General features: G+C 53.9%; 5 protein-coding genes across 5 annotated transcripts; 4 read left to right on the plus strand and 1 right to left on the minus strand.

Annotated features, from left to right (window-relative positions):
• Positions 1-114: 114 nt before the first annotated feature.
• On the plus strand, positions 115-2198 carry AB675_3764 (3-(3-hydroxy-phenyl)propionate/3-hydroxycinnamic acid hydroxylase; the record flags this gene model as incomplete). The annotated part of the gene is made up of 3 exons (XM_018143843.1): positions 115-352; positions 412-799; positions 869-2198. The coding sequence occupies 3 exons, from the start codon at positions 115-117 to the stop codon at positions 2196-2198; spliced, it is 1956 nt and encodes a 651-aa protein (XP_017995225.1).
• A 672-nt stretch (positions 2199-2870) lies between these two features.
• AB675_3765 (putative transcriptional regulatory protein) lies at positions 2871-5293 on the plus strand (the record flags this gene model as incomplete). The annotated part of the gene is made up of 7 exons (XM_018143844.1): positions 2871-3147; positions 3179-3673; positions 3738-3930; positions 3981-4145; positions 4194-4678; positions 4733-4945; positions 5010-5293. The coding sequence occupies 7 exons, from the start codon at positions 2871-2873 to the stop codon at positions 5291-5293; spliced, it is 2112 nt and encodes a 703-aa protein (XP_017995254.1).
• Positions 5294-5446: 153 nt separating this feature from the next.
• On the minus strand, positions 5447-7111 carry AB675_3766 (putative sterigmatocystin biosynthesis monooxygenase STCB; the record flags this gene model as incomplete). Its single annotated transcript, XM_018143845.1, has 4 exons — positions 5447-5708; positions 5773-6383; positions 6440-6967; positions 7037-7111. The coding sequence occupies 4 exons, from the start codon at positions 7109-7111 to the stop codon at positions 5447-5449; spliced, it is 1476 nt and encodes a 491-aa protein (XP_017995246.1).
• A 597-nt stretch (positions 7112-7708) lies between these two features.
• On the plus strand, positions 7709-8215 carry AB675_3767 (uncharacterized protein; the record flags this gene model as incomplete). The annotated part of the gene is made up of 1 exon (XM_018143846.1): positions 7709-8215. The coding sequence occupies one exon, from the start codon at positions 7709-7711 to the stop codon at positions 8213-8215; it is 507 nt and encodes a 168-aa protein (XP_017995201.1).
• Positions 8216-8899: 684 nt separating this feature from the next.
• Positions 8900-11032, plus strand: AB675_3768 (Cocaine esterase; the record flags this gene model as incomplete). Its single annotated transcript, XM_018143847.1, has 5 exons — positions 8900-9203; positions 9251-9413; positions 9469-9728; positions 9821-10010; positions 10072-11032. 5 exons carry the CDS (start codon positions 8900-8902, stop codon positions 11030-11032), a joined length of 1878 nt encoding a protein of 625 aa, XP_017995199.1.
• Between the last annotated feature and the right edge of the window lie 608 nt (positions 11033-11640).

An 11640-nucleotide genomic window follows, 5' to 3' on the forward strand; every position in this document is an offset into this window, starting at 1 on the left:
ACCTGACTTCACAACGGTCACCAAAGATAACCCTCAATGAGCCGCCGGCAGCTACGGGACGGTGTCACGTACTGGTAATGCTTTGAGTGGACGTTTCAGCTCCTTGTGATGCCAATGGCAGACGAAAAGGTCGTCGAGACGGTGGACAAAACTCACGTTGTGATATGTGGCGGCGGCCCGACAGGCGTCGTTCTGTCAGCGTTGTTGCATCAACAGGGCGTGCCAAACATAGTCCTGGAGCGTGAGACAGATATCACCACCGATCCCCGTGGGATCGCACTGGACGAGGATGGAATACGTGTTCTACAAGCTGTCGGTGTATATGACAAGATCTATACTGACATTGGAACATGTCAGTAAGCCATCATTCAGCCAGCGAGGTTCGAAGCTGATAATGTGTTCTGGCCTCAGGCATGGGCGAGTTCCACTTCATTACAGGACGACAGTCAACATTACACAAGAGGCCGATGCTAAAGATAGATTATAGCACGACAGAAGGGGGTACCGGCCATGTAGGATTCATCTGCCACAAGCAGCCGGCTCTTGAGAAAGCCATTCGAGACGTCTTAAGGGGCAGTTCTTATTCAGACTTCCGGACAAGGGCTACAGTGGTGAACGTTGAGGAGATCGTCGATGAAACTTCAGAAGAATCGTCGCACGTTCTGGTTACATATGAAGACCTGGCTTCGGTCCAGAGATCCATCAAAGCACGGTTCTTGGTGGGTGCAGATGGTAAGACAGGGTATGTTAGGAAGAAATATCTCGAACAGAGAAGAGTGCGAATGGACAGGTGCGAGGGGTAAGTCTTTCCATGACTATGTGCGGTCAGTGGCCTAGCGGCAGTGTTCTCTAACAAAGGCTTCTCCAGGACCTATTATGAAGAGACCTGGGTCGCGTTGAATTGGAAGATAGTCCTGCCGACCCGGGATACACACCCGGACTTCCCTCTCTGGGCTCTTGGATATTCACCAGAGGATGTTTACGACCTTTTCTTTCCGACTCAATTCCGGTTTCTGTGCAACCCAAACAGGGCAGCTGTCTGTGGACGGTTCGGGCCCCCAGAAGATCGACTGTGGCGCTTCGAGTTTGCAGTCCACGAAGGCGAAGACCCTACCAAGATGGCTTCCTACCAACAGACCTCGAGGATTATCAAGCCTTACATAACGCATTCAGGCAGTCGCTATGGGTTAGCAGGGCCGGTCAGCTACCCTGAAGACTGCATCACGACGCTTCGATCACGGGCGTTTGGTTTCTCAGCGCGAAGCTGCAACGTCTGGGCTTCCGGTCGCGTGATCGTCGCTGGAGATGCCGCCCATGTGTTTCCTCCATTCGGCGGGCAAGGCATCACCTCCGGGTTTCGCGACTCCCTTGGTCTCGCGTGGAGACTGGCTCTACTGTATCGTCAACCAAGACATGACCACACAAGACTCCTGAGAGGCTGGTATGTGGAACGCAAACAACAGCTGGATGCGTCTTTGGCAGCTACTATTCGCAACGGCGAGTATGTGACAGAAAGCAACCCTGTCAAGCTGTGGTTACGCGAATGGAGCCTCTACCTGACTCAATTGGTTCCCGCCTGGCGGAGGGATATTGAGAAGGGACCGCGGCTATTTGGCATGACCAGATATCGCTACGAGACAGGGCTGCCGTTTTTAGATGACGGAGTTGGTGGGTTATTGCTTCCCCAGGTCTATCTTGCCAAGCTTGACGCCGAAGTCGGTCCCACGGGTCGAAGCGTAGCCTTCAGCGACGACATCATCTTTGCTCCGACCAGCTCCGACCTTCTTCGTCTGGTTGTCCTCGCACAACCAAGCACAGATATACATCATCTTCTGAGTGTTCTGAAAGAGTTCACCGCCACCCTGGAATCTATCTGCCCTGGGATCGTGCACGCAAAACCGACAGTCATCGTGCACAGCGTGCATCCACACGCGGCATCTATCCTGCCTGTTGAAGTTGGAGCGGGACTCAACACTGAGCTCTACCGTCTTGCGTCAGGAGAGGAATTTGCGAGCGATCCAGTACTGTGCGAAGGCAGGCCAGCACCACGTTATTACGAGGCCGAGCGGATGGGACGGGAGACCAAGGGTCGTATGTTCATACTGGTTCGGCCCGATCGCTTTGTGTACGCTGCAAGTCGTGATCGCGCGGAGCTGATGGCATTGATACCGCGGCTGCGGTCGGATTTTGGAGTGTGAGATTACAGATGAGTGCTCATTCACGGCGCGGAGGACGTTTGCTCGGTTGAAGTGTCAGGGCTTTACGATGATGGGTTGATTCATCATTGGGGCTGTTGCATTATCAATACACGTCCTCGCTGTGGTACCATATTGAGCCGAAATGTAGAATCAAAGACCAATTCGCAGACGAGTGCCAGAAACCAGGACGCTCATGCTGTCGCAGCTCGTTCCTGAGGTCCCTCACTGCACTGGCATGTATGAGAGCAATAAAGTTTGCCATGACGTTATAGCACCCCCATGAGGAAGGAGTGAATTCGGCCTATTTCTAGCATTCTAGCCCTAGCCATCGACATAGCTTCGTACAACCTACCACCCATACATGACAAGCCTCTACTATGGATGATCACGAAAGAGAGTCGGCCGTCAAGCGCCGTCGTGTAGCGCTCGCCTGCAAGACATGCAGAAATCGAAAATCACGTGTGGGTTGGCTTCCATTTGCAGGAGCTGCAATACTTACATACGCTCAGTGTGACGGTTCGCGGCCAGCCTGCCGGTCCTGCATAGATCTGGGTCAGAACTGCACTTATGACCGCCAAGGTACGGAGATGTAAGAAACCGTCCTGCTTCCTCGCCGCTAGTCTTGACCAGCAGTGCAGCAGCCATGCCGGCCTGGACCAGAGATTCTCCGAGATGGAAGATATGGTCAAGGAACTCATGGAATGGAGGAGATCGGCGAGGGACAATGACATGTCTCTAGCACCGAGAGCACCAGCCGCAACCCCAGCTGGCGTGACGCCGAACACCTCGGGTCGTCCGAGCGACTTGGGAGGCGACCCAGGATCTGGACGAGATCATGGCTTAAGAATCCCTGACCCCGTGGACCTGAGCCTTGATGGCATGACCGTAATCACGAATTCTCTGCAGCAGCCTGGAACAACATTCCTTGGCAAGCTGTCCTCATGCTCCTGTGCATGAGACTCCAGCTGACCTGTGAACAGGTCCGTCTTCAAACATCTATTTTCTACGCCAGATATCCAATGCATTATCGTCGCCCTTGCTCTCGCCTCAAATGGTCGATCGGCAACATTCCTCCACATTGAGCAGACCACTGCTCTCAGTCCCAGCATCACCGCGGCAAAACACTCGCGTGATCTCTACTGCTGGCAGCAATCCTGTTGACATGTACCTGTTGCCGCCCGCCGACTACGGTCTGCGGCTCCTCGAGCTTTTCTTCGCCGACTCAGGCACGCTTTTCCCCTACATTCACCGAGAGGGTCTGCTTGCTTCATATCAAGCCTTATTCAGGCAAAAACCACCTAGTATCCCAGGAACGTTCATGTGCCTCCTCAACACCATCTTCGCCATGGCAACTTATCATAGTAGCCGAGACGAGCTCGATCACCATGACGCACTTCTCGAGTCCGACGTCTTTTATTCGCGGGCTAAGCTACTTGCATCGAAATTGGACCTGGAACACACAGATACTCAGACAGGTATGTGGAATCTCTGCTCCCTACACACACTTGTTGTATGTCGAGCAATCTGACTTCTCTATAGTGCAAGCGCTCTTACTTATGCATCAGTATTGCATGGCGACCCAACGCTCTGCCCAAATCTGGACTTCGCATGCTGCAACAATCAGGGTTGCGATACAGCTGGGACTGCACTCTGCGTCGAGACTCCGCTCATTGTCTCCCATTGAAGCCGAGGTTCGCAAAAGAATTTGGTTTGGCTGCATTATACTCGATCGGTCAGTCGGGCCTACATAAGAGTGTTCTAGCTTGCTGACTGACAGCGAAGCACATTGAGCACGACCTTCGGCAGACCACCAGCGATCCCGAACAGTTTCGTTCGATTGCCGCTACCTGAGAATATGACTCTTGACGCACTTTCGAAGGGAGAGGCTGTGGATTCAACTGCGTCCGACGGCGATTTTGGTTCTGTCTATCTCTTCACTGCTACTTCGTAGGTCATATGAGTGTCTTGATGTGTGACCATACTGATACCAGGTAGTGAATTGTACTTGCTCCAAGGCGAGATCATCGAGCACCTTTATGGCAATAATCTAGAGGACGACCCAGACATACAGGCCAGCGAAAGCCTCACGCATGTGATGAACTTCGAACGAAAGCTCATAGCCTGGAAACGGAACTTGCCAGCTCGGCTGCAAAAGACGCCATGGCTCTATCAACGCCATTCCGATCACGCCAATACTTCCAAGACCTCAAATTTTGACCGCCTGAGCGTGGTCATGGCCCTACGCTACCTCAACGCTCGGCTGTTGCTCCGTCGGACCCTGCTAATGCTCTGTCTGAAGGGAGGCGAGCATCTGCTGCCCGACGGGACGTTTACTCACGAGGAAAGGTCGTACTTCGACAAAGTTGTTATCAACGAAATCACAATCTGCGAAAGTGATGCCTTTGAGGTGCTTCAGATTATCTCTAGCACCAATCCCTACCCTTCCTTGCGTACTAGCTGGTGGTTTTCCGCTTACTATTGTAAGTCGAAGACCCTCCGTACTCACACTCATGCCGAAGCTGACTCTCGTCTAGGCTTTACCGCAGCCTTGACGGTCTTTTCGTGCCTCTTGCTCCGCACTCGATGCAAAAGATTGTGGCAGGAGGCTTCGCTCAAAGAGACAACGATTGATCCCCACCGTGGTCTACAAATGGCTGTCGAGATCTTCCGCGCTTATGGTAACAATACTGGCGCTCAACGAGCCGAGAAGACTCTGAACAAGCTCATCGAGATACAGTCTGAGATAAGTATGCTACTCCCGATCCTACGGCCCCAGGTAAGCAAGTCCTCTACTGACATCGCTGCGATCAGGAACACAGCAGCGCAGCTTCGAACAACGTGCGACCCAAGTACAAGGCCCCGCGCAGGCGTATCCGTTGTCGGCCATAGAAAACCGTTCCGTACTTCACGCCGGCAACATGGAGGCGTCACACATGAGCGGGCATACCTGTGCCTCACAGGAGCAACCTAGCTACCCTGAAGACTTTGGATATTCGATGCAATTCCCACTGTCGTGTTTCGCGGATAGTAACCTGGATCTGTTTGCGGAACTGGGCGGCTTTGATCCTGACTTGGTGGCTTCAACTAGCGGGTGAAGAGGACAGGCGTCGTGCGTCCTCTCGGGAAGCGAGGCAACGAGGTCTTATGAAGCCGCACCATAGACGGAACTGTGGGGATCAGTTGGAAATGCAGCCAAGTCACGGTTGAAGAGGGTGCCATCTACATGGTCGCAACAAAAACAAGGTTGGCTATCTGCAGGTACTGGTGACCATACATTGTTTCGATTTCGGGCTGACCAGAAAATAGTTCACCATGGCCATTGACTCCGGTGTCGTGGAAGCCGCAAGCTCTATCCCAGGACACTCGCGGAAGAATTCAGCTAGACCGTACCGCAGCTCCATGTACGCTAGATGTAGGCCCAGGCATATTCTGGTGCCCGCTCCGAAGGGATGGAAGGCGACCTTCTGTTGACCCTGCAGGCCGTGTTTGACAAAGCGACCAGGATCGAACCTGTTACCAGCGTTGTCAGCACCTTAGGAGGAACAAATGGGGCAGGTTGTTCTTGAAAACTTACTTCTCAGGCTCAGGGAAAATAGTCGGGTCGCGGTGAATAGTCCATGCTTGGGTTGTCAATGTCACACCGGGCGGGATAACGTAGCGCCCAACAGTGAGCGCTTTGGACCGATGCACACGTGGTAACGATCCAGGTCCAGCTCCATAAAGGCGCAGCGTCTCCGTCAGGACGGCATTCAGATAGCTCAGTGCCTCGAGGTCGCCCTGACTGTAATCTTCTGGGAGCTGCGAAACCTCCCTGACTAGTTCGCGGCGAACTTCGGGCCGCGAGAGGACAGCCCACACTGCGTAGGTCAGCGTGGTGGCTGTCGTGTCTGACCCTGCGATGATGATGGCTGTTGCCTGCGAAGCGAGGTCAAACTCGCTGACTTTGCTGTCTGCCTCTGCGCTCTCTTTGACCATGCCGCTGATGAGATTGTACGTCTCAAGCTTGGTAGAAAGTGTTTCGCGGACGGCTTGCAGGCCGTAGGATGGGACGCTCTTCACCGAAGTCTCGTATCGTGCGTGCGTCGAGGGTGAAAAGAGCTTGATGAGGTTATAGAAGAAATGCCCTTCGGCGCGAATGCCCGTGGCCTCAACCATCAGTGAGACATTTTCGGTGTATTCCGTTTTCTGTTTCCTGTCAGTAAATGTTGATAGCAACCAAAGAGGCGTGACTCGTCACTCACCTTTCCAGCCTCGAGCATGGTAGACCGCTTTCCGAAGGCAACTTGAGCCGTCACATCCAAGGCCATCAGAGTCCACCACTTGAGGATATCGCAGTCGTTGCCAGTAGCAGCTTCCTCCTTGATACGACTTACAGCCAGCTTGGCCCTGTCTCTCACAACAGACTGGAAGTTTGCCTGAAGGGAAGAGTTGCTGAAACCTCGGGCCAGCAGCTTCCTGCGAGCGGCATGCTCCTGCAAGTCGACCAAGCCAAAGACGTTGCTTTCAAGCCCTGGCGTGAATTTCGTGTACCAGTCTGTCTTCTGAAAGCCACTGGCAATGCGGTGGATTTCGCGGAAGCCTTCCAGATCGCTGATGTCGACTTCGCCCGGAGCTATCAGTACAACGGAACCGTATTTTTGGTGCAGGTCGTGGATGTAGAAGCAGCGGTTGCCCATCATGGTTTGGATCTTGAGGACCACGCCTGTGAGTTTGGCGTGCCATGGACCTGGAAGACTCATGAGTGGGTCTGTGAGTAGAAGCCATATTTTCTACACGGGCGAGGTTAGCTAGAGAATCCGAATGCGGGCCGAGTCTGCGATGGGAATTGTGACACTTACGCGCAAGAGGAACGCGGCTAGTAGGAATATTCCTGCAGTGCCAGCAAGACGCGCTGTGCTAGTATTTATGAGCATCGTGAATTGTATCGCGTTGGTAGAGACACCTCAATATCCAGGAGATAATAAAGGTGTCGGCCAAGTCACTGTAACCCTTCTATCGCAAGGGCGGTGCTCACAGCTTCCACATACATAGCTGAGGGAAGGCAGATGCCACCAACCAGCAGGCGTCTCAGCATCATTGACCGACTTCAACAGACCGAGCTGTAGGTCTGTTCCATCTGGGGTGAGTTTCGTGGGCCCTGTACACCCCGCAGAGCAAGGTTGGGCAGCTGGGCCCCAGAAGCTTCGGTCGCAGCGGCGTCTTGCCCGTGCAAGGTTTCGGCCTCGCGCAATTCACATCCGACGGGTGACTACCCGAAGGCTCGAGTGTGACAAGGGATGGCCAAGCCAGCCTTGTCCGAAAAGCCTATCGCGTTATGGCTGTTGACCGACCGCGATCCCGCCAAGCATTCTCGCTTGACTTGGGAAGGGACCGGGGGAATTTCGTCAGCCTTGCAAGTCCATACGTTGACTCAGAGCAGCGTATCATAATCTCTAGAATGCAGAATAAATTTGCCTTCATGATGAAGAGGAGTACTCAATTTCACCACAACGTCAGGCAAGAATTTCACGATGAGTGAACAGCCCACGATTTCCCCCATCACCGGGTTGCCAAACATCAAGCGTCTGATAACCGACATCGACAGCAACGGCAAAGCGGTCTTCTCGAACATCATCGATGAGAATCTAGAGCTGAAGGAGCTCACCCTGATTCCATTTGGCGGCAAGGAATCTGCACGCGTTGCTGTGGCCTACGCAACAAATAGTTTCCCCACCACATTGAAGGACCAGACCGACATCAATGTCTTCAGCGAATTTCAAGCAAAACCACCTGGGGTGTTCGTTCCTAATGGCTCGGTACTTCGCTATCTCGACTTCCCTCCTGGGTCTAAATCACCGATGCACGCTACCAAAAGCCTCGACTACGCAATAGTGATTGAGGGAACCATCATTGCGATTCTTGATGATGGTCAGGAACGGACCATGTCCAGGGGAGATGTGCTGGTGCAGAGGGGGACGAATCATGCGTGGCTAATGCCAGTGGTACCGAATGGGCTCGAATGGTCTACGTGCTCCTAGACTCCCATGCTCCCTGAGTGGAGCTGTGGAATAGCTACACAGCGGAATGAACTGAAACATAGATCACTTTAGCTCCGTGACAGCCAGCTTCGAAGCTGGACTCTGGGCGCCAATGCATCACGGGCCTGCCATCCTCAAATGGGCGTCATGCTTGTTTTCGGCCACATGCTGTAGGCACGGCAAAGGTGCTCAGCGGAGAAGATGCCTGGTCTTGCCACTCGGACTTTTTTGTCCCCTTGGTGATCCTCGCCATAATTTCGGTCTCTTGTTTCTTCTCCTAGGCCTCGAACAGCAGTACGGGCGGCCTGGCATCTTCAGAAGAAGTGGAGAACCACGATCGACGGTCACGGCTGGTCAGTGCGAAGAGACGCTACCCGACGGCTCTTCCCCGAGAAGGCGAAGTCTGGACCTAGGCGTCTAGAGGGAGCTTTGTGTTTCATTCGGCAAGACAGCTTCGCCGAACATGCGATCACTGGAGGCCGAGTGCCTCGCGTGGTCTGACCGGAACCCGGACTGAGTCCATGGCTGACCAACGAAAAGGAGTTCTCATCAGACCGACGAGCCGGGCATCTCGAGCCATAATCCGAGATCAGAACGAGGGACCACATACTCAACTCCCTGGCAACTCACGCCAGCAATCTGAGTGTCACACGGAGGTAGTCCGTATCTCCCCTGTCCAGGAAGATGGAGCCTTCTCTCGATGTGAAGGTAGGCGATACGCCAGTCCTGCTCCGGAAGATTCAGTCACCCATAGAAGGTCAATCTGGATACGACGGCTCTGAGACGTCTACATCCTTGCTCCAGACAGGCTATCGCAAGACTGAAAACGCGCGACCGTTTTCAGTTGACACCATCTTCGAGAAGAACATCGATATACCTTTGCGGGATGGCACGATCCTAAAAGCAGATATCTTCAGACCAGACAATGGCAGCAGAGGCAGAGTGCCTGTTCTGCTGCCGTGGAGTCCTTACGGCAAGTCAGGGAGAGGTATGGCGTCGCTCGCGAATGGCGTCGGAGTTGCTGATCTTGGATAGGAATGACCTTGGGAATGCTGCCTGGTCGAATGGGAGTACCGGAAGATTGGCTGTCCGGGTTCGAGAAGTTCGAAAGCCCTGACCCAGCAGAGTGGACAGCGAGAGGCTACGCCCTTGTCCACATCGATTCACGGGGCGCCTGGGACTCCCAAGGCTATCTATGGTAGGACGATGGACCTTATGACTTGGCTTATGATTGACTGACAAGGAGTCTGCAGCTGGCCCGGTAGTCAAGAGGGGCGCGACGGCTACGATGTAATTGAATACGTAGCTAAGCTGCCCTGGTGCAATGGGAACGTGGCTACCGTGGGAAACTCGTGGCTTGGCCGTGCTCAGTGGTACATCGCTGCAGAGCAGCCGCCTTCTCTCAAATGTATTGCACCTCTGGAGGGAGCTAGCGATCTATACCGGGAGATTCACGTCCGGGGTGGTATAGCCTGCACTCCGTTTCTGGAGTGGATGATGGGAAACCTTCGAGGTAAGCTTCTTCCTGCGTTGTAAGAGATACATACCAAACCAGGAGGCGTGGTCGGCTCTGGTAAAGTATCACAGTTGCTGATGCAGTCACAGGTCGCAATCCAATGGAAGATCCCGTTGCGATGCTGAAGAAATACCCACTCATGAACGACTACTGGAGGGACAAGCGGGCCGATATCTCGCGTATCAAAGTCCCAGCCTACATCCTTGCAAGCTACTCGACATTCTTGCATCTACCAGGTAGCCTTCGTGGCTTTGAGGACATGCCGCACGACAAGAAATGGTGCGAAGCCCCTTTGGAGCGTCTGACAATCCTTCCAGACAGCTGACAGATAATCCTCCAGGTTGCGCATCCACAGTACCCAAGAATGGCACGACTTGTACCAGCCCTCGACCAACGACGAGCTGCAAAGCTTCTTCGACAGGTATCTCAAGGGAGTCTCCAATGACTGGGAGAGTACACCCAAAGTTCGCGTGTCACTGCTGGGTTTCAACCAAGTAAGAAGATTTCCCAACCATTTACCAGACACATTGTTCCTGGTGAGCCGCACTTACCAGTATCTGCAGCCGAACATCATCAACAAACCCTTTCCGACTTGGCCAGTTCCCGAAACCCGATACCAGCGACTATACCTCCACAAAGACGGCACTCTGTCCCCAGACTTTCCCACTACCCCAGCAACCGTAAGCTACCAATCCGATGTCGACTGCAAACAAATGGGCAATGATCCCGAGGAAGCAACCTTCACCTACACCTTCTCCCAACGCACCTACCTCCTAGGCAGCACCAAAGCCACGCTCTTCATCTCCTGTCCCGATGCCGACGACATGGACATCTTCCTTCAGATCCGCAAAGCAGATGCCCATGGTAACCACCTCCTCAACTACAACATCCCCCAGTCCGATCTCGATGCCTGTGGCGTCCCGCAGGACAAAGTCCCGCTCCTGAACACCTACGTCTATCTCGGGCCCACGGGGCAGATCCGCGCCAGCCATCGCGCTATTCATCGCGAGCTGTCGAGGCCGCATTACATACAGCATGAGCATTTGCGGGAGGAGGAAACGCCGAGGGGAGAGGTGGTCAAGGTTGAGACTAGTCTGTGGCCTGGAGGGATTATTTTTGAGGCGGGCGAGTCGCTTGTCTTCAAGGTCAGTGGTCACCCGATGTATCTGGCTGAGTTTCCGACGCTGCGTGGGGAGTTCAAGGCGAGGAATGTGGGGAAGCATATTCTGTCTGTTGGTGGGAGCAGGGATGGTGGTGAGGAAGGTAGTTATATCACTGTGCCTCTGCTGAAGAAGCTGTGACCAACTGAGTTGGATCGGGACAAGCCTACCAGGCACTGATATAGACAGCGCCTAGGGGCTTTCAACGTAATTGTTGCCAGGTGGCACGCCGGACTCAACTGAGACCGGCCGACAAGACTTCGTTCGTGTCAACCGGTCTGCTGTCAGCTTTTAGCAGACCGGTTGACTACCAACGCACCTGCCACGTCAGACAGACTCTACAACACTGCAGGAGCGATTGACTGGCGGCGTTCGCACCTGCCTTTCCGTACACTTCGTGCGTCAGGTGCGGTGTGATGACGCCATTCGCGTCTTCCTTTCTATCCACTTTCTGCGGCAGGAGCAACAGCATTCGCTCCTGCCTCACCACACACCTTGTGCACCACTGCAGGAGCTTCCGACCGACAGCACTCGCTCCTGCCTCCCTGGGGAATATGTAGCGCTGTAAGAGCGACCGAGGTTGGCATTCGCGCCTTCCTCACCTAACAAATCTGTAGGCAAGAGCCTCGAGCCGGCGAAACAGTCGCGCCTGCCAAGGAGAAAGGGGTCTAAGCGGCCCAGCATCTTACGAGGTGATAACGAGTGAAACCCGTCGTAGATGTGTTGTGGGTCTGGCTTCCAATTCTTCT

The sequence above is a fragment of the Cyphellophora attinorum genome (assembly GCF_001299255.1).
Source record: "Cyphellophora attinorum strain CBS 131958 chromosome Unknown Contig42, whole genome shotgun sequence".
NCBI classification, from domain to species: domain Eukaryota; kingdom Fungi; phylum Ascomycota; class Eurotiomycetes; order Chaetothyriales; family Cyphellophoraceae; genus Cyphellophora; species Cyphellophora attinorum.